The 27,442-nt window shown below is 36.5% G+C and overlaps 1 protein-coding gene across 9 annotated transcripts; it reads right to left on the bottom strand.

Annotated features, from left to right (window-relative positions):
* Nucleotides 1-351: 351 nt before the first annotated feature.
* On the bottom strand, nucleotides 352-27,442 carry NSUN6 (NOP2/Sun RNA methyltransferase family member 6). 9 transcript variants are annotated; one of them, XM_026071946.1, is made up of 14 exons: nucleotides 27,392-27,442; nucleotides 23,707-23,800; nucleotides 22,808-22,963; nucleotides 21,575-21,634; nucleotides 20,938-21,017; nucleotides 19,696-19,805; nucleotides 16,745-16,898; nucleotides 14,971-15,052; nucleotides 11,700-11,819; nucleotides 8,562-8,706; nucleotides 6,500-6,648; nucleotides 4,504-4,629; nucleotides 2,963-3,115; nucleotides 352-1,880 (listed from the first exon to the last, which is right to left on the bottom strand). In XM_026071946.1, exons 2-14 carry the CDS (start codon nucleotides 23,779-23,781, stop codon nucleotides 1,668-1,670), a joined length of 1,623 nt encoding a protein of 540 aa, XP_025927731.1. In that variant the 5' UTR covers nucleotides 23,782-23,800; nucleotides 27,392-27,442; the 3' UTR covers nucleotides 352-1,667. The 9 variants fall into 9 exon arrangements, with proteins under 9 accessions (XP_025927731.1, XP_025927729.1, XP_025927730.1 ...); XM_026071944.1 differs by lacking the exon at nucleotides 27,392-27,442 and adding an exon at nucleotides 26,847-27,330 and having other exon boundaries at nucleotides 23,707-23,814; XM_026071945.1 differs by lacking the exon at nucleotides 27,392-27,442 and adding an exon at nucleotides 26,847-27,330 and having other exon boundaries at nucleotides 23,707-23,803.

The raw sequence follows: 27,442 nt of genomic DNA, 5'->3' as shown, positions 1-27,442 counted from the left end.
TATTTTAGCCATATTTAGGCTAAAAAGACTATAATTTAAAATATGAGCTATTATGATTCTAAATACGATGTTTCGCCTACTACTGATGCAAAAAAAGATGAATTTTAATTCTTCTGGTACACCATGGTTAACTGCAAGGAGGGACCAACAAAAGTAGGTAAGAAGTAGACAAGGATTCCATCGTCCTGTCTTGCTAGGACAGGCCTTTCAGAGGATGAAGAAGATCATACATGTAGTACAGTCACCTTTGGTAAAACAGAGTAGTGGCATCTGTTTTATTTAAGAATGGTAGAAGATACTCTGTTTCAAAACATTTATAGCACATACAAGTAAATAAACAGACTACTGAGATATAGAATTGTATATATTGTTCTGATTACAAACAAATGCAATGACAGGAAACAGTTTAGTAAAAGTGAATTATAAAATTAATATCACTGTTAAATGAAACCAAATAATTCTAGGCCAAAAGTAAGATGTTTTTCAGATAATGCTTTTAAAAACCAGAATYTGATCAGTGGCAAAAAAAGTCAATTTAGGTTTTTGAATTGTACTTACCTTTTTCTCCCCAATTTTAGTGCTATTGCCAGTTCCAGTGAGGAGAATACTGTTCAAAATGAGAACATCTCTGGAACTGAAGCAGAAATTTCAAATATATCTAACAAATTTATGCAATTTAGATTATTAAACATTTGAGCAGTGCTTTAAGTCAATTCTCATTAATATGCTTCCCCAGTCTCAGTTTTCTCATGATTTTAGCAGGTGATACTTTCTAACCAGTAAAGACTTAATATTCTAAGTTGTTTGAAAGGTAAATCTGCAACATTTCAGATGGTATTATGCATTGTTTTCTGTTTCTTGATATATTAATCACAACTGTTGCCCCTTCTATTGCAAATGTTTGATTTTAAAACTGTCATTTGTCAGCCAGTCCAATAGTCTATTTCAGAACCAATAGTTTGTGCATGGGAAGTTTGATGTTGAAACAATATTTATTTACATTCCCAGAGTGAGATGGTTTAATATATTCATGCTGCTATAAAAGACATGCTACAAAGCCTAATCGTATTTTGTGTATATACTATGTGTACAGAGAATCTTGCTTGTATTAAAATAAAAGAGAAATGAGGTTCTAAGTATCAATTTATAAAACAGTTCTTTGTGAAATATTAGAGTGTTTCACTTAGCACTACTTAATGAAGCATTTTCGTAAACCTCCACAGAAACCACCTTTTCCAGAATTTGCAATAACAGTTCCAGTGTATTTTATTTATGACTGCATTTCAAAAGATAGATAGCTTAACTCCCACCCTACCACCATGAAGCCCTGTTCCTGTGTTTGTGGTGCTATATGAGCTACTCACATGGTAAAAGATAAAACGGACAACGGGATGACTGAACATACTTGTCTTTCATGCACTGACCTGCTGTAAATACAAACGCAAGTGGAGACTTAAAAATGATACTACCCCTCCCCCAGCTGTGACTTTCTTTCTGCAACCTGTGGCTTTTTCCCAGCAGAACAGCTGGCAGATTTTATTGCTACCATAGCAACCTTGTCGTCAGTCTGTTGGCTTGGCAACGTTGCAGCAGTAAGAAATATAGTTAACATTTGAACTGTTCTTAGACTCACAAAGGTATTTTTTTCAGGTTGTATTGCTAAATGCTTATTTACTATTCAATTTAATAAATTTTGCAATAAAAAATCCTATACAGTCCTTATTTGCCAGTGAAATCAAATCATCTTCCCTGGAATCTTGCAAAGAATTAATGTCCATTCCCTGCAAAGTCACAGCAGATGGATCAAATCTCTGCAGCAGCTTCAACTGAACAAGTGACAGCCCAGCTCCCCTCATGCCTTCTCCTCCAATATGAGGTTCCTTTTTAAGTAAAAAGAAAAGCAAATTATTTCATCCGTAAAGATCCTGTTTTCCTAAATGTTAACAGCATGGACAAGCTAAGTTTATATCATTCACAGCATGGGGAAATTCAAAAGTAATGTGGTCCTTCTTTTCTTGCCTTAATGGCAGGTGCATATATGATGAGCACATATTCCAGGCCCCAAACCCCTTGAGAAGGAGGTGGTACAGCTGATCCCTTTTTAGCCTGGGAGTTTAGTAATTAGAGCACCTACTGGGCATGGGTACACACAGATCAAAAACATCTCCTCGCTCAAAAGAATGAAACCTTCCCTATCACAAGAAGACTGTTACCACCAGAGAATAAGAAGTTCTAAGGCTTTTAGGTTTTCACTTTTAAATCTGTGTACTAACTAATAACTAGATATTAAGTCAAAACCAGTCATTCCTTAGCCAGGAAATAATATACTCAGTAGTAGCTGAGATACCTGGATTCCTCGATTTTACAACTTCAACTGGAGAGATTTAAAGCCCTAATCCACAGTAACTGACTGCATAAAGAGGCATCACTTTGGAAGAAGATAAAAAGAAGACTTATTCAAAAATAAATCTCCCTTTTAAATCTTGTCTAGTGTAGTCTCTAATGCAGCTTGCAGCAGAGCGTTCTTTGAGCCACCACACTCTGCTAGCACATGAGCTCAGCCAGGCAGCACGTGAGCAGGTAGCTGCTTAACAACATACCATGCCATGTAAAGCAGGGCTGCCGAGAACCTGCAGCCTGCTGCTTCTCTTCTTCTCCCTCAGTGGGATTTTAGGGCTTTCCAGGTAAGAGAGAAAAAAAAGTGTCTATTGCAAGTGGAGAAAAAAAATTTGTAAAGGAAGACAGGGATAGCAACTTGAGGTAATATAATAGGAGAAGGAGAAAGTAAAAGACTTGGGAAAACAGACACTATTACACAGGGTCAAGTGACTTGCTCAGTCAAAGGAAGAACAACTTTTTTCTCTACCTCCTCCTTTTTCCCTCCAGTTAAATTACTGCATTTAAGCTGATACACAGTATCTCCTGTGTGTAAATCTCTAAAAGGAAGCAAGTCTGCACAAACCAGGAATTGGCTGCCATGCAGTAACCTCCACCTTTGAGAGATCAATGCCCATGCTTCCACCTCCTGTGTTGTCATTCCCAAAATGCTTCCAGGTCCTGGAGCCCACATGAGAGCTATCRGACTGGGAATAAAGCAGGTGTCCACTAGGAGAGACTAAAGAACACAGGAAATACGTAAGGGGAGCATGAGGTAAGCTGACCCTAGATTCCAGTTTCCTCTTCACAGGAAGATTGCCTTACTTTGTACTACTGCATAACTGGTTGTAAGATACCCTAAACTATCTTTGGGTATACAGTTCAGTGTCATCTAATTTAAAGTATAAAAAAAGAGATTAATTTTTATACAGATGGCATTTCTGTGGGAAAACTAGTGCTTTATTCAATGCTGATATCACTGGTGAGAGATCAAGCCTATTGAAGTTGGAATTAATCTTGCATTTGAGTTAATAGGGCCTGTGTTTTGCTTTGTCATTCTATCAAGGACAATTTTTTTCTACTATTAGGCAAAATGTATAATCTCATCTGAAACAGAACTTGAAAGTTCCTCATAAATGGATGGTGGGAAGTCTGAATTTGAATCAGGAGGTGAAAGACCTCTGACACAAATCATTTAAGAAAAGCTTCAGTTCTGTTACATCTTTAGCAGCTTTCATATTGTACACCCCTTGTATTTTTGTAATTTTTTTTAAAGGTGCACATACCATTTACTTCTTGAAGACAGATACAAATCATTACAGAATGTATTAGTTAAATATATAGCAAATTTAGACTTTTTCTCAAAGCCACCATGATTAACAACTAACCAACTCAACTGATCACATCAACAAAGGGGAAGAGATCCACATATGGGCTGACGATAAATTCTCTCATGGTACTACAAGAGGTAACAGGTATTTCTAAAATGTATGCAGTATAGATAAAACAATTTTAGTACCTCTCCATAACCCGTATATGTTACTTCCTCCCAGACAGGTTAACGGTAAACACTGGCTTCACAAAAGACAAGGTACAGTCTTGGACACTAGGCCTGAAATAAATTTATTCCCTCATTCCTCTAAATGACTCCCATATATATAAAATTCTCATCCTCAAAACACCAAGTTCTTTGTGTTTTTCTCTCATCTTTATGCAACTCTTCACCATTTCAGTAGCTTTAATAAAGTTTTTCACCTCTCCTGTGAATGTGTAAAGTAAGAGAATAAAATATATGCATTACAAGCAAAGAGCTACAAGAGAAATTTTAGCCCATCTGAACTATCTTTTATCCCTGTTGTGTTTTAAATGACTGTTGTAAAAATCAAAATCACCACAGTACACAGTGGGATTCAGTCTGTGAAACTGCTTAATGTTTGCCAAATGAAGCTCAATTAGCTATGAAAATAGGTTTAAAAAGCCTCAGAAACCCTTGTGTTATTTCTGACTATAGCAGCTAAAATTGTCTGTAGTGAAAAAGAGATGGGTTAATAGTAAATACAGTGCTTAATTTTACAGTGCCAAAACAAGATCACTGGATTGTGTGAAGTACCCTGAAAATATTATTACCTGTGGCTGAAGCTGGAGGCATGGAAAAGTTTCCAGGGCCCAAGCAACTTGCTCCTCATTTTCAGAAAGTGTAATCGTACATGTACTATATACTAAAACACCTCCTGGCTTCAGCAATTTCACTGCCTATAGGGAGGAAGAAATTATAGTTCAGCTTATATTTAAGTGCAAAATGGCTTTGAATACAAGTTACTTATTATGTAGAAACAATATGCTATAACAAGTAAACATAACACTTATTTAAACTCAAATCTGTCTGTCTAAAATAGGCATTAGGATACTGATTCTTTTCAGGGAATATGGTAAAGAATCCTATGGATTAGAAAGGCTTTTCTTTCCAAATCATCATTATATCTCATGCAGCTTATTAAATGCCATTGAGATGATACACTCATATGTTATTTGTACAGCTCTGCATATCTCAGGCAGATTAGTTCTGTTTTCATCACCAACTGTGAACCATGGACACACAATACTTTCTTCAGTGACACTACATGTCAACTGTTTCCACAGATTTGGCACGGAAGGTGTATCTATGCTGTTTTTCAAGCCCTGGTTCACTTTGAATACATGTAATTTGGATTTAGACAAGTTTCATGAAATCCTATCCTTTAGCATCAGCMCAAGCAGACTCCTAATAGCATGTCACAGTTGTTGTATGTTCTCTTGGCTTTGTACTCCATCACATGTTCCATAGTACCTTACAGCACCACTGCAGGGGAGCTACCTGTAGTGAAGTTGCAGGAGTCCATGTTGCTGCAGTGAAAAGACTTTAACCTGCCCTGTGACTTGGACGCTTCAGAGTATTATAAACTGGAGCTCATGGAATTGAAAGAATGGAAAAAATGTAAATTTTCTTCTTTACTATGGTTTACATATATCTATCCCACGCTCCACCGAATTGACTTCACCTAGCAGCAGGTAATGGTGGGGCTGAAAGACTAACTGAATCTTAACACTATCTTCTTCACTTAAAGGACAAGTTTTATGAACGATGAGATAACACATTCTTGTTTTATAAATATCTAAGTGGTCCTAAATGATTTAAACTTTCCTCCTTCTCTTTGACTTCAACAGCTATGAATGACAGAGAACAAAGCTGAACAAATGACTCATGTTCTCTAACTTGTTCTAAGCAAGAACAGATGCAATACAGGGAAATAAATAAATTCTAAAAGAAGTAACATCTTGAAAGAACACAATGAGATTTGGTTTTCAAGGKATTCCTCTATCTCTGTAGCTATCCAAAACCAAAGTCTTAGATGTGGCTGGGTTTAGTTCCTAGAACACAAACTCCCAAATTTAAGGATATATTAAAGAAAACTGCACTGACTTGGAAATCTTTTGTCATATGGAGAACAGGAATGAAAAACTAGGTAGATTTAAATGTTTAAAACTTATCAGCAGATACACTAGCTTCATAGGGGCAGACTGCATCCTAGGATCTATCGGTGCAACAAATAGTATGTGTTCTGGGAACTATTGTTCCCTGAGGACAGTGATAGCACAAGACCTGTTGGGACATTAGGCAAGATATTTAAGCTCCAATATTTTCCAAATAAGTTCAGGGATAAGCTAAAAACTGCTGAGGGCTTTGTGATAGAAGAAACTTTACTGGGGAAACTAGTAAGAGGAAAAGCTTAGCAAAGGTATCTTGTGATGAAAAAGAAACAAGTTACTACTTGATGGTTTCCTACTACAGCAAATGACGAAAGGCAAAGAAATGACATGAAACTTGTATTCAGAAGGGAAGAGGCTGCAGAACAGCAAACAGTTTTATGAAAGTGTTTCAAAGAACACTTTTCTGGTGCTCTATTTGACCACAAAAAAAAAGAGAACTTTGCAATTTGCAATGCTGGGCAATAATACCCCAGCATTTAACTGCTGAAAAGGTAAGGAAAATGAGGTACCATTTGGGGGTGGAGGTGAGGTAAGTTTTACACTGCAAAACCTTTTGTCTGCAACTTAACTTAGCTACTCAATTATTAATACATACCACAGTGAAAAGTTTGCGTTGCAGTGGTTGATAAGATGTCACTTCCTTTAGAGTCCAAGAATAAGCCATGTTTGGTCTTTGCCCCATCCCACTACATGGAGCATCAAGAAGAATTCGATCAAATGACTCTGGTAAAAAAGGAGGACCTTCTGCAAAAAACAGTTAATAATGTAAAAGCTGCAGGATAAATATGTGGCTGTTTCTTTTCTTGAGACTTCACAACAGATAACGAGAAGCCTGCTTGTCATAAAACATTTATGCTCTATAGATACTGTCTGCAAAAGTGCTCTCAGCTACAGACAAGTCTTAGCACTGCTGGTGATAGATTTCATCTCACAGAAAAAGAGTTTTACAGTTCTGTAAGCTCAAACAATTTATGATCACTCTGGCTGTAACATTTTTCAACCTTAATTTAATATCCTGGAAGTAAAATGTAAAAACAAACAAAAATATTAAAATATGATTGATTACAAGTACTGGGTACAGAGCTATACATACAGGCTGTAATCAGCCAGAATCAGCTCGTAACTGAACCCAAAAGTGCATAAATCTTAACTGAGAGAAGCCTGTAGTTAATCATTAAGACTGACTTATATAGTAATATTTGGACTGCCTGTATAGTAATTGGACTGCCTATATAATAATAGCTAGTTCTTGTGACGCCTCTGCATCTGTAGAAAACGAGGCACTTTATAATGAAGTGAAATATATGTTCTAATATGTGACACATGCTGGCTCTATAACCAAACAACTGAGTAAATGAGTTGTGAAAGAAGGAGAACTATTTCTGAATATTACCTGGATAGATAATGGAATATGTAACTTCTGTATGAAGAGCCTGTGCTTTCATCTGAATCCCACTGGCTCAACAGTCTGAAAGTTTTTATAGTCCTAGTGCTAGCGTGACTCTTCAGTTCAGGCTCCCCAAGACAAAAGTGGGTCCATATGTGTATCTGTGAGTAACCAATGAGGAAGAGAGCCATATACATGCTTTGCCTCCTTTGCTCCTTCTGCTTCTCAAATATTCAAGTTAGGTCACAAGTGAAAACAAGTGGGTGACTTCATACTACTGCTACCTAGCTTGTTCCAGCACTGCAAAATGAGTCTATTTTGGCACTACTGATATATCTACCTCTGATTCATTACTAAAACATTTAAAATATGTCATATCTCTTAATTGCAGCGACGTATAGAAAAGCTTTCATGATCTCTTAGCATTATAGCTAGCTCTTGTTCAGCTATGTAAGTGCTAAGTACCCACTACAATATTTTATGTTCACAGAAAGACTACTAAGAAAATACCTTTATCCCTGCAAAGCATTCTAACTGTAAGGCTTAGGAAGAAGGCAGGTGAATTATGCAAGCTGATCTCTACTTAGGTTAACCAGTAACTGAGCTAAAATAGAGTGAGAAAGAACAGCATACTTTGCACAACAAACTAAAAATAATCAAGACAGCAGATACCATTTAAATAATTCCATCATGGGAACAGAAGCAGTATCATAAATACAGCATTTCAGAAAAGAACTGAACTTAAAATTAAATGAACTTAAAATAATACACTGTGCTTCTATAGCACTTTCCATCTGTATGCCCCAAAAAGCTGAAAAAACATTAATAAACTAAGCCTTGCAGCACTCTTGGGAGTTAGGTATTAATAACCCCATTTTACAGATGAGGATTCCGAGGCAGAGAAGACAAGCAATTGTGCCAAAGTCACTTCTTTCTCAGAGTGAGCTAGACAATTCAGAGTATGGGGTTGAATGCTATCATGAGAGAAGGTTAACACCTTGTCAGGCTTTGATATTATCTAAAAAGGGAATGCATTTCTTTTTGAGCCCATTAGGCTGTGATAAGGACAGATAGTTTGAGTTCTGTATTTGCATCATGGAGTAATAATCTCTGAAGAGCAGAAAATAAAAGGGCATCCATCATGCCAAAGTAACCTAGGTTTCTGCCAAGATTTCAAGGACCTGTGGATATTGTGGCAGGTGTAATAACACTAGCACAAATACGATTACCATTTTCTTCTAAAAGCTGTTACCCAAGGTGTTTACTTTACCTTGTTCATCCTCTCTCTTCTCAATTGAAAGTGCCTTTGTTCCATCATAGCAAAAGGCCTTAATGCAATTCAACTGGAGCAATTCAGCATTCTGCTTAATTTTTTTCACTTTGTTGGCTATCTTGTCCATGGCTATTACTTCGCCCTGGAGAATACAAGGTTTATATCAAAAGCATAGGGATTAACTGGATGTACAGTTCCTGATTTTTTTTTTTCTATGAGCAGTGTAATGAATGAAGCTTAGTTTTCCCTACCGAATTTTATCATCCGTAAACCCACACCACAGTTGTCCTTGTTCTCACTTGTCTTCTGTGTTCCTCCCATAAGGGTAGATATTAGTCTGGAGCTCTGTGCATTCTGACTGGCGCCTCCTTGGCCAGATCACTGCCAAGGGGAACCTATACTTAATGGCTGACTTCTGTCAAGGTTTTTTTTTTATTATTTTGCTTTTTACTGGTTAGGTTAAGTGAGGTTAAGCTAGGTTTTTCTATTCTTCAAGAACTGGTTTCTATGAAACTCATAAAAATTTTAATCATTTAAAAGAGGTTAGAAGTCTCAAATATGTGGTAGAAATAGCCAACAGGTTTTAAATTTGCATGGACATAGTAAGAGACAAACAGAGGATGTGATCACATACACTGCAGGGAAATGAGGCCCACAGCCAGATCTCTAGCTTGCTCAGATTCAAAACACTTAGGGTAGTTGTCACTCAAGTTCTGTTGGGAAAGAAGGTACATTCTAGAATAAATTTAGACATAGGGAAGGGATTGCAACTACACATCATTCCTTTTATTTAAGAATAAGATTTCTTTTTTCCTCCCAGACACACAGCACTACCTGCTAGATGAAATTTAAAAACACAAAGGAAAGAACACATTTTCAGTAGCAACCATAAAMTCCAAAACAGTAATACTACCTTTGAAGAAAAACCCAAAGACCAAAAATCTTTAAAAAAAGACTTGCTACAGCAATTAGAACCTGTTGAGAAAACACAATGACAACTTTCTGCTATGTGGTGATGGCCCTCTAAGAGGCTTATGGAAGGATCATATGACAGAGATAGACTGTGTAAAAAAAAGGACAGTCAATAAAAATAGGCTAGTTGACTATAGTAATCATGTTAGCCAATATGTAGGTCTGGGACTAAGAAAAAAAAAAAGGATTTATGTTGTGCCAGTTGTGGCCAGCCTTCAGCCGCTGTGCATCAAATCACCTCTTACAGGGGCACTCGATGGCCACGTGCCACTGCTCCTCCCCCATCACAATTCAACCCACATGCACGGTAACAACTCCTCATGCCTGCAGGCTGGGTCTATCCTTAAACAGTCCATTTACTGCACGTGTGCTGACCTGAGGATACGCAAAGAGAAATCCTTCTCCTGAAGAGACTCTCAGAAAAGARAAGGAGCTGAAAGGCAGAAGTTCTTCCCCAGCTGGCCCATTCTGGCTATTGCCAGAAAGACATCTGGGAAAAATGGTGGTTTTGAACTGGGCTCTTGACAGTCTACACATTCACTAAACATCTGATTAACAATAATAAATTCTTGAGTTGTAACTATCCCTAATTCATATTTTAAAGCACTTGCACAGAAAATAAGGAGTTATTTTACATTTCCATTATCTGATCTAAAAATAGAATGTATTATTTTTTACAATTAAATTATAAAAATATAAGATTTACTCAAATGTTTCTGAAATGTAAATGATTTATTATGCTGTGTATTGAAATTTAGTAAGGAATATCTGTGAATGGAACTTAACCAAAGAGCAGTGCAAATTAACTAAACAAGCAGATATTTTTGCCATATCTAAATTAAAACTATGATATTTATTCAGAAACGGAAAGTCAATTTAGATAAATTTCAACATCTGTATTCTGAATCTTTGCTACTGCAGCTGGAGCTAAGCACAATCAAAACATCTAAAATGACTGAGAGAAAAAAAATTATGCAAATTTATACAAAATGTACATACATGCAGAAAGTGTAAATGGAAATAAATCCATGACAGAGTATATGCTTTTACAGACTTTATTTTTTATTTACCACACTGAAATTCTTTACTGGAAGCTCTGCAACTCTATCTAATAAATGACTAATGAATGTCTAACACGTTTGCCAATTTTCCATACTGAGGGAACGAACACTTCAGTAAGCACTAGGAATGATTATGTCAAGCAAACTGCCACACACAACTAACTACATGTCTTCTCTAAGTGCATACCCATCATTAACCACTGCTAAATCTTCCCATTAATGCACAGATACCTGCTGAAGTACTGTATAATGCAACTGCGAGATTTCTAAATCATCTGTCATCGTGTAAAACCCCCATTCCAACCAGAACAGCAACTAAACTAGTTACAAACTTTTTAGAGGAAACATTTTTTTCCCTTTGCTAAAAAAAAGTAACCCACACGTCTATCTTTCACTTTGCATAAACCAATCTGATATATGCAAATCTTTATTCCTCTCTCCACATTCTTTTTGGCTTGTGTACTGTTTGCCTTCATCTTTCTTTGAATACTAATTTTTTGCTTCTTTTCACATCATTTCTTTCTCATTAAGTATTTTTGCTTTCTACCTTAGAAAGCAAAATATTTTATTTTTGACCTTCTACCTTAGAATGATAAATTTACACTAGAAATTCTCAGTAAAAACTATGAATTGTGCAGTATAGATGTGATCTTAGACTGTAAATTCCTTGGATTAGGAGCTTTTTGGCATGTTTCTGTAAAGAGTTGTGTATTTTTTTGGCACTCTTTAGTAACCCATGATTTCCATATATCCTCAATTTTGTGAATCCAGCATATTCCTCAGTAACTTTGCCCTGCATGTTACAAACGTTCTTCCATTAGAAACAAATCAATATCATTTAAAAGGAGGAATCAAACATGTTTCAGCAGGTCAATTTATGGCAATTAAGGTGTTAAATGTAATGGTGACTATTTGATAAAAACATTCATGCCCATTTCAGTAACTCTGATGTGCTGCAAAATAAATTGGTAAGTAGAATGTTCAAATATTAATGGTTTGCTGTTATCTGTGGATTCTGATAGATAAGTGAAATGAATTGTGCAAACGATCAGTGGTCAGACTTTCTTTGCTGACACATAAAATGCTCAGTGACTTCTCTTACCTGGTCATTCATTAACGCTGCAAGATGGGTTGTTTTTCCTCCAGGTGCAGCACACACGTCCAAAATTCTCTCTCCTGGCTGAGGGTTTAAAACATGGCTCACAACCACAGAAGGCAAGTTCTACCATAAAAACAAAAATGGAAGACTTTAAGCCTTATACCCTGTATCAAGTCCTACATTAAGTAATGACAAAACATTGAAAAAAAATTTATTCAAAAGTGAAGATACTTATGATATTGCTGCCAGTTCCATATCAGAAGATGAAATATTGTGTTTATATAAAATAAACTATATGTTTTAAGTCCCTAGTGGCTCTTTATTTAAAGCCATACATGAGTATCTATGACTGAAGTTTAAGGGTTTGTGACTGAGGACACAACGCTAAGAATMAAAATTAAATAAGTTGATACCACGACAGACAGAGTAGCTCTGTATATTATGCATATTTTAGGTTGACCTGTTTATTCGATCAGTTGCTGTATGACTATATTGGTGTATCAGATGAATAGGCAGGAGTTTAAACTAGATGAATTAAAGTACAGAGAAGCTGAACTGCACTATTAACTGCATAAACAGAACAGATGCACTGGAGAGAAATAATATGCAATGTTTGCAGTATTAACATCTTACACAATACAAACATACTCTGAAAGATTCTCTTCTAATTTGGTCGAACAGAAAGGTATAAAAACTGTTTTATGTTCTCTTTACTACTTGCTGCCTTTGGTTAGCACATTTTCAAGTTCCATGTCACAGCATTCAAAAAATGAACAATAATTGGGTGCTAATACTATTAGGTGCAGGCCTTCTTCTCATACACAGCAAATTCCGGTCAAAAGAGCTAGGTTCAAAGGGTTGAGATCAGCAGCATGAAGTCCAGCTGGAGGCCAGGCCAGGTGTACTCCAGGGGTGRGTACTGGGGCCAATACTGTTTAACGTCTCCATTAATGACCTGGACGATGGGACAGAGTGCACCCTCAGTAAATTTACAGACCATACAAATATGGAAGGAGTGGTTGATACACCAGGTGGTTCTGCTGCCATTCAGAAGGATATCAAAAGGATGGAGAAATGGGCAAAGAGGAATCTCATGAAGCCCAGCAAAGGGAAATGCCATGTCCTGCACCTGGGGAGGAACAACTCTCCATACACCAGAACATGCTGGGGGCTGGCTGGCTGGCAAGCAGCTTTGCAGGGAAGGTCTCGTACATCCTGATACACAAGAAGTTGAATATGTACCAGCAATGTGCCTTTGTGGCAAAGACGACCAACAGCATCCTGGGCTGCATTAGGACAGGTATTGCCACCAAGCTGAGGGAGGTAATCCTTCCCCTCTACGCAGTGCTGGTGAGACCACATCTGGAGTGCTGTGTCCAGTTCTGGGCTCCCCAGTACAAAAGAGACATGAACATACTGGAGCAAGTCCAGCGAAGGGCCACTAAGATGATTAAGTGCTTGGAGCACCTGTCATGTTAGCAAAGCCTAAGAGAGCAGGGACTGTTCAATCTGGAAAAGAGAAGGCTCGGGGTGAGGTGGATCTTATCCATGTGTATAAATACCTGATTGGAGGGTGTAAAGAAGACAAAGCCAGACTCTTCTCAGTGATATCCAGTGACGGAACAAGAGACAACAGGCACAAATTTTGATACAGGAAATTGCACTTGAACATAAGGAAAAACTTTTTTACTGTGAAGGTGAATGAACACTGGAAAAAGTTGCCCAGAGAGGTTGTGGAGACTCCATCCTTGGAGATATTCAAAATTCAACTGGGAATGGTCCTGAGCAACCTGGGAGAGGTGACGCTGCTTTGACAGGGAGGTTGGACTAGATCTCCAGAGGTCCCTTCCAACTCAACTATTCTGTGATATTTAAAAAATGTACCAAAAACCTATACTTCAAACAGAAATCAAAGGAATTTTGAACCACTATGCAATTCTAAACTGAGTATTTAAGGTGGGCACCCAAAACTAAATTCCACCAATAAAATGAAGACCTTGATGTATGGAAGTTAAATTCTCACATGTGTACCAGTCTCTCAAATAATCTGTCTCTAAAAATTCTATTCCTTGAAAGCAAGAACTCTAATAACCTGAACCAGGGAAGAAAAAGGCTCTCCTTTATTGCAGGCCATCAGATAATATATTGCTTGATAAACTACTTTTTGCTCACACCAGAAGACAGCATTGATTCTCATTTAAAAATACTGATTACAAATGCATGAAAAGAACTCATTTGCTGTATTGACTCTGATAGAAGAAATTATGAATACGACAATGCACTGTAATAAAGGATTTATCTATTCATCTGAGTGACACAAATAAAACGAGGAGATAACTTAGTAAGAATTTAAGAGTATACCTCTGAACAAGGGTTTATTTGAGCTAAAATTTAAATTTACAGATGCAAATCATTATTTTGTATGTTTAAAAAAGTGCTGCATAGCTTGATTTTGTTTTAAACCCAGGGAATGTTCATACTTATATTAAAAACATATGTACCATTGTTGGTGTACTCTCTTAAAAATCTAATTGAGGCGTGCACCTTACTTCTTTATTTTGGCAAACCAAATTAGTAATCTTACCTAATCTAAGAAACTAGTAAATTCCATAATTCCATCATCCTACATTTCAGCACAGCACTGATACCCAATTGTCATGTCTGAGTATTGTTTTTAACCAGATTTGTTCTGGGCGAAAAGAACATAGGTTCCACAAATAATAAAGCTGCAAAAAGAAAAGCTGACTAGAATGTTCTTGGATCTCATAATAAAAATCCCAAAGTAATTTGTCATTCTTTGGAAACCGTAGTTTTACGGTACAAGGTGGTGATAACTCTGCTACTGTAAGATTTTTCATATTTGGTTTCTTCAAGTGGATTTTTTCCATTAGGGATAAAAGATGTGGATGTTCCCTTCAACTTAAAGCCTGCCTAATATCTGGAGATTCCATATCTACAGAAGGATGTACACTGAAGGAGGATCATATTTCAGATGTTATATGCAGTTTCCAGAAACTGAAAAATCTATGCAGAATATCTGCACAAAAAGAATTCATAAGCTTTTAAGTGAATATCTCTTTTAAAGTCACAGATACAGAGTTAGTATGATTAAACCAGCTACATGTAGATACTGTGTTCATTCTAAATGATTCATTTTTTTTAAGTAGTGAATTAGGTGCAATAATACACAATGAGTATATAGAGTCCTAATGAGCACTTAAGAGGATATTTATTCTTCTGCAAATAGCACAGACTTTTTTGGTAAAAAACATACCTGTAAAAACAAATGGCTAGGGAGCACATTGTCAAACGAAGGACTAAGGTAGACAGGCTCTATCATTCTTATGCCCATCCCACTGAAAAACATGGAACAATTTATTTCAACTACTCAGATTTATTATTTTTAACATTATTCAATTTAAATCATTATGCTTATATATAAATAACTTGAAACAGAATCTTACAAAAATGAAAGCATGAAAGCACTCATAAACAAACAAAACAAATACTTTTACAATTTTGTAATGTGATATTCTTTAAAATGACACCACTATGTTGGGTAACCTGTAAGAAAAATATGCCACATTATAAATTGGAACTATCTATATAATTTGCATACAGCAAATTAATCTGTTTCGTACATATGACAAGCTGATATCTAATCAAAGCCTCAATAATATAAAGCAATGCATAAACATATGTTTTAATGTGATTTAAATATGTTAATTTTGGTCCATAACTCCTTTTGGCTAGTCATGTTTGTAATAGGGCACTGGAGTATAATTTCCTACTTAGTTCTTCCTCTAATTTTCTAGACTGTCTCAGATTTTTGTTGAATAACTAAAGAACATCCATTTCAAACCCTTACAGGAACACTAATTTGCGTGCAAAGCAAAGGTTTAAATTTAGGAGCAACCTAAATTTTAAATAGGAATGAAGTTCATTTAATTGGAATCTGTAATACATTTTATTAGGGTAAGGCAATTGTATAACAAGAAAATGGACAACAAAGAATAATAATACCGAACCTGAAAAATATACTACAAATTACTGAAGATAACAAGAATTAGTAACCTTTTGCATATGCTTTGCAGAGTTGTATGATAAGGATGGATATGAAAAAGCAAACTTGTGGTCTCCACATTTGGTGTTACATACTATCATTCTATGTCATCAACTTAATAGGAATATGCTACTCTTACCTCTACTATATTCAAGCTATAATACATCAGAAATCCTCTAACAATGTCATCTTTTTTACTAAATCTTTTTTAGTTTGTTCTGATGATGTAAACTTTCAGTCATTAATTTGATGTAATGCTGTTTATACACTGCTTCTATATGTGTTTTAGATGAGAGAAAAAGGAACAAATCATAAGCTTTGGCAACAAAATAGAAGAGCAAGTAACCTTGAATTAGTTAACTAACCTGGCAAATGGTGTTATATTTTTTGAATGTAYCTGACCTAATGTGCTGTTCCTTCAACTCTAAAAATGTTCTTAGGGGATAAGGAGAAGGGCAATGCTGCATTTCAGTTCCATCCAAATAGGAAGGCAGTACAGAACAATTTACCAAAATGGAATTTTGCCAATGTACATTTTTCACTTCTGTTTTTCCTATGTTAATAAAGTCAGATGTTAGTTAAAGCTTTTTTTTGAGAAGCCATTTATTTCCACTCCTATCTTTCCGCAAACTGGTATGTGGAGCCCATTCTGCAACTAAATGTTGAAACTGCTAATACTTACTGTAGGACTTTAATCATAATTAAGATTTCCTTGCACAAGCAGCCACACATACAAACACATAGCCATCACACTGCCACTGTCTTAGCTGTGAAGTTACAGGAGAGAGCAGGAGGCACAATCCTATTAGATTGCCAGAAGCTAAAACTTCCCAAAAGATGCTGGAAATTCCTATGTGCAATACAGGTCTTAGACAAAGCCATCATGTAGTTTCTCATATGGTACAGAACATTTCAAAATGCCTTGCCATCTTCTCCCTTCCCTTTCCAAAGTTGTAGGTGTAAATTCCAGTTACCATGGACTTACTTCAATGGGCCATTTGAACCAAAGATTTCACTGCGACTCAGTTCAGATATCCCATTTCCAAGGAAAACTTTGATTCCTCCAAATTCTTTGGCTCCTCTTTTACACTTCCCTTCAATATCTGAATACACCGAGACCAAATCTCCAGCTTTCAAAACTGTTCAAAGAAGAAGAGAAATTCTGACATTAATCTTATACTTGACAAGACAGTAGTGACCAAATAATTTGGGACTTTCAGTAGACTACTTACTCCAGCTCCTGTATCACAGCAAAAGTTAGACTTGCTGTAATCTACACAAGAGACTCACTGGTTTTAGGTTTGAAAGTGTACATGGTGAATGATGGTTACGAACTAGCTAGATATTGAAAGACTCTCAGTTACTAATCAAACACTCTGTTTTCTTGTTTTGTAAGAGGCTAGACCAATCTCTTTGTTTATTCCATCACCACGTGGTCACCCATGAGTTTTAAGACCACTCTTTGGGATTTCATCCTGTGTGTGTGTGCTCCAGGCACACAAGTACATTAAACCACAGTGGTTCACATTTAGAGGCAATTACTCTACTCAGATAGTAATACTAAATTTGCCTAATGACCTTTCAATAGCTAGGTAGAACATAGCTGACGAAAAGCTGCTTAAACTCTGTTACTTTAATACAAGTGATCATATATTCCTCGGTAGAGACAATTTCTCAGATGTGCCTCTCCTTCTACCTCTAACGCAACTGCTGTTCCGAATAATCCTCTAAAAGAGTTTGCCTCTCCAATTAATAGCCTCCAATTCCGTTATGTACATAAGCATACACCAAATTCTAGAAACATGTAGTCCTAGTGACTTGAACTATCCTTCTGAACCGGAACCAAAATAGATGGGAAAAAGGGTTGGTTTAGGTGATTCTACAGAACAGTAAGAAAGCTTGTTCTATGTACAGCCTGGCTGAAAAATGTACTTGAAAATAAAGGCCTCCACTGACAGCAATAAACCATTTTCCAAGGTGACATTTCTAAGGTAGCTGACTGGCTGGAGCATCCAGAAGATGCAAGAGGTAAGACAAATGATAGTACAGCTTCCCCAAAATTCTGAGAGTTGTGTTTAGGAATCTTTTTTTTCCTATTTTCAAGGGGCCTTCCTAATACGGAAAAATGCCCTGGTATTCTTAAATGGAATACTTGTTAGGTAGCTACTAAACATTTCATTTTTGGATAACTTCTTATAAAATGTGACCCAAAACATGTGATAGCCTACTGTTATTATCTACTTAATCTTCATATAACTAAAACCTTTGGCTATTCAACTCTTCCATCCAGCATATTTGTCAACGATTTTTTGCAGTATTCAAAAGCAAAAGGTTATTTCACTCCTCGCTAACAATTGTCTTCTCAAAATTCATTAGTGCTATGTACAGTTTTTAAGCTTTTTGTTCATTTGGGTAGCTACACCGGCATTTCCCTAAATCTAACCTAAAGCTTAGATATTGATTAGTTAAATTAAACTCAAAGCCCCTTGATAATTAGTTTATTCTCATTTGGGTAGCTAGTTCAGTGATAAAATACCTGCTCTTGCTTAACTCTTTTTTTTCGCCAGTTAGACCATTTATACTTACGGCCATATTATATTTGGTCTCAAGCGGGTAGCATGCCCTCCTATTTTATTTTCCTATCTGCAATTTCTCTGAAGTGTTCCTGAAGTTTTAGTGAAAAGATCTTCTTTTCTTTGAATCTGATGTTGCGTGCACAGTTACATACAGCAATTATGACAAATCACCAGTTAACTCAAAGAGGGGCTTGAATATTTATGAGGTTGTCTAAATAAGCAGTTTCAACAGCTGCTACAGCAATATACTTATTTCCTTATCAAGTCCTGGACTGAAAAACATTCCTGTTCTGTGAATTGGATTTAAGCATAAGCTTAAAACTAAGCACTTGTTCAAGGTTTTTTTCCTGAATAGGAATGAAGTCAAGTGGATGGAAAATGCTTTCCTGACTCTGTTTAATAGTAAGAACCATAATGATCAGTAGATATCAGCACAATAGAATAATGAGGTGAATCATCCAAAATTATATTGGTTTCACATAAAGTTAATTTGACTTTTAAAGGCAAAATAAATAGCATTGTTTCAATAGGCTGCTGAACACGCTCAGATTATATGTAGGAGATTTTTTTAATCTTATCTCTCAGGCATTGAAAGACAGAAAAATACATATTTCCATTTCTTAAGAACCTAAGTCATTAAAATTGAAGATTTTTCTCATCAATAGAAATAAATTTTTTTTCTAGATCTCTCATACACAAACAATATCAAATGAATTACCAAAGGACAAAAAAAAAGAAAATCCATTTTTCTAGATCTGGAACTTAGACTCTCACAGGATCATAAAGTCAAGTGCCTTGGTAAGCACATGAAAAGATAATACATCTTGAAATAGCGGCAGTTAATCAACATACATCCAACTACCATGTAGACATGTCTGCTGCACCACCCTCTTTSCTTTGGCAAGAGTGGAAAGTGACAAACTTCTCTAAGTTTATTTTATTGAAGATGAATATTAAAAGCTACCATAGTTGCTCCTAAAGAAAAAAAAATCTAAAAAAAACAGGTTTCACTTTAAACATGTTGCTTAAAATATTTTCAAATGAAAATAAGAAGAAACTAAATCTTTGAGAACGAATACTTCAGCTAGGAATTATGTATTAATAAAGGAACTTAAACAGCCTTAAATATTTTAATGAGAAATAATTACACATAATTTGTTATTAGTATTGCACAACAGTGGTAAAAATTTCAAACAAAAGCCAGATAAAATATGTATTTACTACATACTACAAGATTCATTTCAGCTGGAAAAAAAAAAAAAAAAAAACAAAATGTCACTCTATTTATTGGAAATTGTCATCAATGGGTGATACTTTTTCCCCTCTAAAACCTAACCGAGTGTATTCAGAGAACTCTTACATTTTGAGGTAGATATGATTCCCGGGACATATACATGTGCTCCTCGAAGTACTGCATAACCACAGTGGGCTCCAACAATGACTTCAGATGCATGTTTTTTTATACCTCGCCTAAAAATATAAAATATAGTTCAGTTAAAAAAAAAAAAAACCCTACTGAAAAAAATTTAAACCCCCCTCTCTCCCAGTAAACTCTCTGGTTCATAAATACTGTTTTTGTGGCAATATACTGGAGAAATATTTAACTAACATGTATTAAATTTAAAAGATTCATTTTAGTCCCAGAGGAAGCAAAGGACAGAACCAAAATGGAAACCACTCCTCGAAGTAATACAGATTCAGAAACTCTTTGCCGCTACTTTAAACCTGATACTGGAATACAAATAAATTATATTGGGATGCAGATCTATCCCGTTTCAGACTAGATGATAGTAAAGTGACTTTTTCATGTTTAACAACTGCTATGTCCTCCTAAAAGAGTAGGAATTGTGAAGAAGGTAGTTAAATGTACACTTATTAAAATATAAAAAGAATAGTATGTTCAGAAAGAGATCCTTCAAAAAAAGGATTAAATGTGAATGAGGGAAGAAAAGAAGCAGTAAATGCTATTTTACAGCGTAGAGCATTTACACACTACTTGTCAGTCTTGATATAATCACGGYAGAAACAGAATGTGAATATGTTAATCTTCAACAAGATACTTTAAATAAGATGTCCATCAGTGAATTCAATAAAGCAATGAAGAAACTCCAAAGGGGCAGATACAAAGGCAACTTGAGGGATATCCAAACATAGCTTAAGAACGAAGAACAACTAGTTATTTTGTAAGGGGTAAACTTGACTCCGAAATTCYCCTCCACATCACTGATGCCAGTCTCCCTAAAGTTTTGCTCCGGACTCGATTCCAGTGGAAGAAAACACTCCCTTAAGCTACCTCACCCTGTTGCTCTATTTCCCCCAAATAAATCTAGCTCTTCAGTCTGCCACCTTCCAGACTTCCCAGAGAGGATCTAATCATGTTACATTTTCCCTATTAAAAGTTTATCTCATAAATGAGGAAAGAATTCTATGTTTTGTTGCATCTTTTAAGGACCAAAAATCTGATATGGGTAGGATACAGACTGCCCATTAGGTCTTACAAACAATTATACTTTATTCATAGTGAGTTATTTACAACTGTTTTAATACTAAATCTGTAAATAAATCATGTGTTGTGGCATTTTAAAATCTGAAAATTTCAAACCTGGGTCCAATGACAGGAATTAATAAGATGTCCTGGATTTCTGGGTGCTCAAGAACTGGAACACATAGTCCTTTAAATTGCTGTTAAATTAAAAAAATAAATAATTATTAAACAGTATTAACAAATGCTAATGTAAGTACTTAATTATATTGAAAAATATTTTCCATCCATAACTCATAGCTGTACACGGTACAAAAACTATAGTGACAACAGTTGAGAGAGGTTGGAAAATGGTGTGTCAGGAGACAGTCTGTATTATAAATACTGATATAAAATACTAAATATTTAATAATGTATGAAATACCAAGGCCCCAAAGGAGCTCACTGAGAGAATTCACTACAGGGAGTGGGACAGAGTCCTGAACACTCATATCCTTACCACTTGCTTTTCCTTTCTTCTGGAAGAAGGTTGAGTCAAGTTATCATCAGTTCACACTAACACCATCAGAGAAGCTAGTGTCTATCTGTGCCATGATTTTGGTGTTATTAATTATAAACCACTGGCTAACTGTATTCATGTATTGCCTGCTTTACTTAATATGCTAAGTTGGTAAAACTTTTTATTTCTTTTTTCAACTTAGCTTTGATTGGATACTGAGGGCTATCATGTGTAGAGTTGAAAAAAATGACAACTTGCCATTTTAAAACTGTTTGTGGACTTTCCAAAGCAGATATCTCCTTTTTGGAGCCTTTTAAACTATAAACCCAAAACATGGAAAACAAGGAATTAGTTTGCATATGATAAATAAAGATAAAAAAAAAAGCAAAATGTTGTTAAAATGGATTAAACTGCTATGTAGTTTCCTTTTCTAATATAATGTATAACGACAAAAATGCAAAAAGTTTACAAAAATCTGTCTTCATTCAGTTTTTAGCAAAGCATTTTCCTTTAAAGCAAAATATCATACTGCAATATCCATTTCTAGATTTCCACAATCAAGTTAAAATTAGCCTAACTCATTACCATCCCAGCCAACAGAATACTGTCAACTGCCTCTGCATCACAGAAATGTCTTGGCTCCTGTCATGCAATAGCTCTCTGCACACCCACTAGCATTAATAATTTACTTATAGAAGAACAGGATCTTTTCAGAGTGAAAATCTAGGATAGTTTCAAAATAATCTACCTCTTAAACATTATGGCTTTCATATCATCAGATAAAGACATGTTTAACTAAGATAAGTAAAAATAAAAAAAAAAATCTGAAGATTAAAAATATGCACACAAATTACAGCAGCTGCAGGGCACCACTCTGGCTCCAGTTCCTTGAATATACAGATTCTCTCAATCTCCTTAAGTTTGTGCAATGAAATATAAACCCATTCTCTTTTAATCTTTACTAAATATATTCTAAACACACTAAACATTTTATATTGAACTACAGTTTTTATCTATTTCTATTGTCTTCTCTAGGCTTATGAAGTCTGTACAATATTTACTACAGTAGTATCCCAATCTTAACTAAGGCTTCTATCTGCCACCATAATACAAAGAAAAATAATACAGGCATATTGATGGCTCCAATTGATATATTTTAAATTGTGAATTAAAAACTACATGCCAAATGACCTAGCTGACTCAGTTATTTGCATTTTATATCTTATGATTTATTTCAGCTTTTTAGAGCTTTGCAAAAGAGCTGGTTGCCTTTTTCCTTCTGTTGTTGCCTTTCTTTGATATATTAGAGGCTGATTACTGCTAGATGATGAATTTTCATTTAACATTTAATGTCAGGAAATCAATATGACTGCATCATGTTAATACTAGTGGAAATATATTAAGGAATAGTATCTAGCAATGAAAAGCTCTCAATCAGTCAAAAGATGAAAAATCTGGTTACTTTTGCTGTAACAAAGAAATGGCACAAACCTGCTGGATCTCTTCAAACAGTAAATTTTTCATGTGTTTCACTGAGGCCAAGTGTGTATTTACTCTAACAGTTGTGAAAGCTGGTGGATGAGGCAGATGACTTAACAGAGACTGATATCTACTCTCTGCCTCCTGTGTACCTAAAGCAGTTAYAAGCTGAGAAGGAGAGAAGAGATTTTAAAATAAATATTAAGGAGTTTCATACAGTAGAAAAGCATAAAACAAGCATTACATAGAAATGGAGGAATATGGTTGTGTGATGTAGAATAGCACGGAATGTCTATGCTTTAGAGGCCTAACTCCAGTGATAACCTCATAAATTTCTTGAAAAGGAATCATAGAAAAACTAGTCGTATTAGCAAGATCATTCTATACAGGCTGCAGCAAGAACCCAAGTCAACCATTCGTGAGCTCTGAGGTCCTGTACAAAACATAGGCCTAAGGACCTGGAAGATGAGATTTAGAAATATGAATTTGTGACTCTTTTCCTCACATAGAACAACTTCATTTTGCTGTGCTTTTACATTAGGAATTCATAGATTGTCTACCATGTTTTTGGTCTTGCACTGGAGTAAGGTGGTATTTGTTGTTAATATTATGTGGTTAATACGTGGTTAATTCTCTGTGTGATCCTTTTTCAGTGGGATCCAAAACTGAAGCCTTAGATTTATGCTAAGTTTAAACATTTTTGTATTACTTTGAGCCAACAGGCTTACAGAATACATATTTTAAACATAAGTATCTTAAAAAATCTGGGTCCCATATGGACTTTGAATCTGAATAGTCAAATGCATATTATTTATTGTGAAATATTAATGTCATAATATTAAATAATATTAACAGTGTGCAATTTGTGAATATGTGATCACTGACAGTTAACAGCAATACTCTTCACATACCTCACTATTTCTGAACACTTTGCTGAGATATTCTTCAACTTCACATTGAAAGGATATTTTGGGGAAGAAAGCCATCTTCTTTAGTGTTTAAAATCTGCTGGTAAAGAACTGAAATGAGCAACATATTGTCTTAGCAATATTTATCATAATCTCTAATTTTGTAAATGTAACATAAGATATACCACAAACTAAGCAGCACTGGCCTTTCTGATTCTTCTGGTTGGAGAATGCAATGTTACTATACTAAAAATTCCAAATATTGCTCAGGCTGTAACTGTAATACTATTGCTAATTACATTTCGGCATAGGTTAATTAACATATTTAGCATTTGCAGTGTAGCATAAACATATCAGAATGAGATTACTGGCTTCATTACTGTCATACCCTTCCCAGCCACACCTTCCAAGGCATCAGTGTTTAAAATGTGAGAAAGGTGTGTCATCACCTCTAAATCCTGTCCCATTAAAGTTCCTCTAGTTGTCCTGGAGGAAAACTTGTAGCTTAGTCCTAGAATTCACTCACAAGGGTTCCGCACAAAATTTAATCAGCTCTGACTCTTCTGAAGTCCTTTCATTTATTACATTACATTTTTGTAATCATTTCTAGAGATTATCTTCTAATTTTTCCCAGTCAGATTTAATTTTTCTCAAGCTTAGCTTTTTAGGTTTCCTCCATAGTTTAAATGATCACAATTCTGTAAGTGTTGACATGTGGGCTGGAATGTTATTTTTTCTCACAGACTTAAAAAATTAACAAACCAGTATAAGTTTTTTCATAAGTCTGTTTTCTAGAACTAGTGAAGAATTAATACAAAAGAAGCTCTGCTGATCCTTACTGTGAAAGCTTCAAGCTGTTTGGTGAAAGATTACATGGTTAAAAGATACAGGAAGTTTCCAGATGTTGCTTTGATTCCTCCATGAATCAGCTACGAAGTCCCTACTGTAGCTCAGCCCTGATACAATTTTTATTTTCTTGCGATTTTTCTCTGTTTATTTTTCTATGTAGGCAAGAAAATGCAACTATCTTCCCAAAACTGTATCTGCCCACCCCTATATAGCCTGTATTTTGGAAGATTTATATACACTTCCTGAAACACTCACACTTCAGTCTGAAGTGAGAATTCCTAAGAATTTAATAGCTTATTTAAACTAACTTAAATGGAAGGAAAGTGAGAAATCCCCACTGTCAGTGAGCTTTACTCCATCCATAAGAAGGAAATTTGAATACTAAAATACTACATTTTCATTTTATTAGACATACTTAAAGAACTTGCACCAGAAAATTGTGCATACATTCTCTTTGAATTAGAGGCTGCTTGTGACTTTCATCACACAGAAGATCTCAAAAATATCTTTTTCAATATTCCAGATTCAGTTGAAGTTTCATGCTAGAAGACTGTTATCTTTTTTAGACTTAATTTTCAAGTTCAGACAATTTTCAGTTTATGGGTGGGAGGTTCAGTACCTTACTTACAACTTTAGCAGCCTTTGAAAGAAATAAGCTATAATGGAATTAATGAACTTCTTTTTAGAATCTAGCAAAATGCCTAATAAGAATTTACTTTGGTATTTCTACTAAATCTAATAGTACTAAAATAGTTTATATTACAACCTAAATGACCAAAGTTTGGTTTTAACATTTTCAGACAATGTGACATATCATGCCTCTGAGCTCTTGCTCTAGGATGCCTACATTACAGGCAAAAAAAGAACATATGGTTCATGTTTGGAAAGTTTTTTTTCTTCATAAGCATAATAAACTAGCATTAAAAAAAACACACTTATGAATTTTTAAGATACTTGGAATCCTGAATGCAATTAAGCAGAATTTGAAAACTTACAGAAACACGTATTATTTTGCCCTAGAATTACCTCTGCTATTTAGACTATGAAGGTATTTTTTTAAGACACGAAACAGGGATTTTACAGTAACACTGATCTCACAATTAGTTACCTCTTCATAGAAACCCAACAACTGATCTGACAGCATGCTGGCAACAGGGCTTGTTTTTATCTCATTTTTAAAATGTGAATGAATAAAACCATGTAATGTGTGCTGGTAGGGGGTCAAAACCAAAAAATCTTGGTCAAAAATGACTGCACAAACAGGACAGATTGTATGAACTGCAATGAAGATGCATAAATGTGCTATAAAAGGGAAGTGTCAGTCCCATAGTACAGACCAACAAGATAACTTTCTCAACAAGTAATGTAAACTCTCCATGGTTTGAATGCCTAAATATAAAAGGTATAGTGTGTTAGAAACTACCATCCTGCTGAACAGGATGGCAAGTATATTACAATGTCCGCAATAAAACAAGAAGCCGGGAATGCAATACTAATAGGAGACTTCAGTAATCCCTGTGTAGTCTGGGTAGATGTCACACACAAGCATGATGCCACACTTGTGCTTCTGAACAGTTAATGAACACTTTATGAAATATTTGGTCAAGGAACACGTAACAGGAAAAGTTAAGTCTTGACCCTGACTAGTTCATAGGGCCTGGTACAAAATGTTAGTGCTGAAGAGCTGCTCTGTCACAGCAACTGCAACGTATGTGGATTCAACATGCATTCAAGTAGCAAATACAAGAAACCCAGTATCACTGTGCTTAGGTCAGGAAAAGGAACAACACACCGATGAAATGTTCCTCTGTTAAAACGAGCAGTCAAAAGAATAACACCATTGTAAGCAGTCTGGAAACTAATTTAAAAATACAGAACTGGAGGTTGAGAGCACACCCACACAACCTGCAACTTGAGCACTGTAGGTATGCTGTTTGTATCTCAAAAAAGATGTAGCTTAGAAAAGTTTGGAGAAAGGTGATGACAAAGATAGGGAATGGCTTACAATTAAGGAAAGACTAAACAGGCAGTTGAGAGGGGATATGATAAAAGTTTTTAAATTCACAAGTGGCAGGCTGACAAGGAAGACTGGTATATGCTCTCCTCCAATACAAGAGTTAGACTTCAAATAGAACTAGCAGGCAGCGGTTCAAAACCAAAAGTAATTTTCCCAGACCAGCTGTGTCATACACCATGCCACAGGACTTTGTGGACAGGGCAGGTTTTAAAAAGGAAGCCCTGAGCTTGACCCATCTATGAAAACGAGCCCTCGAGGCAGCATCACTCCAGCTCACCATCTCCTCACGCGTTTCGCGGGCCAGTTCCAGGGGCACGATGTCGGGCCAGCTGTTCCTGACCTCACGCAGCGCACCCTCACGCCTAACAGGGGCGGCAGGGCCGTCCCGAGGCACTGCTGTTCTTTCCCTTCCCCCGCCCTTTCCCACACGAGGAAGAGGCTCCTCCCCGCCGCGTCGCGGAGCGGAATTTGGGGCTTCCTCTCCCCCGCTCCGAAAAGCCCCGGGACAAGGGGCCGGGGGGGGGGGGCGGCCGCAGCTCTCCACAGGCTCGCTGCGGCCCCGCGCGCCACCTCCCGCCAGGCCCAGGAAGCCGAGGGCCGCCGGGAGGAAGGAAGGGAAGGCGGCGCAGCGCGGCGCCGCGGGGAGCCATGGGAAGGGCGGCGAGCGCCAGGAGCACCGCGGAGAGGAAGGGAGGGGAGGGGAGGGGAGGGGAGCGGTTGCGTTGCGTTGCGTTGCGTTGCGCCGCGCCACTGCCCCGCTGCGCCCCCCCGCCCGCGGCGCACCGGCCCGAGCGCGGACCAGTGCTGCCGCCTCCCACCTACCGCCGCGCGCACGGCTGGCCCCGCCTCCTCCGGGGAGCGGCAGGAAGTCCC

Source organism: Apteryx rowi, unplaced genomic scaffold, assembly GCF_003343035.1.
Source record: "Apteryx rowi isolate R43461 unplaced genomic scaffold, aptRow1 scaffold_333, whole genome shotgun sequence".
Classification (NCBI taxonomy): domain Eukaryota; kingdom Metazoa; phylum Chordata; class Aves; order Apterygiformes; family Apterygidae; genus Apteryx; species Apteryx rowi.
This window is presented reverse-complemented; position numbering and strand designations above follow the sequence as displayed.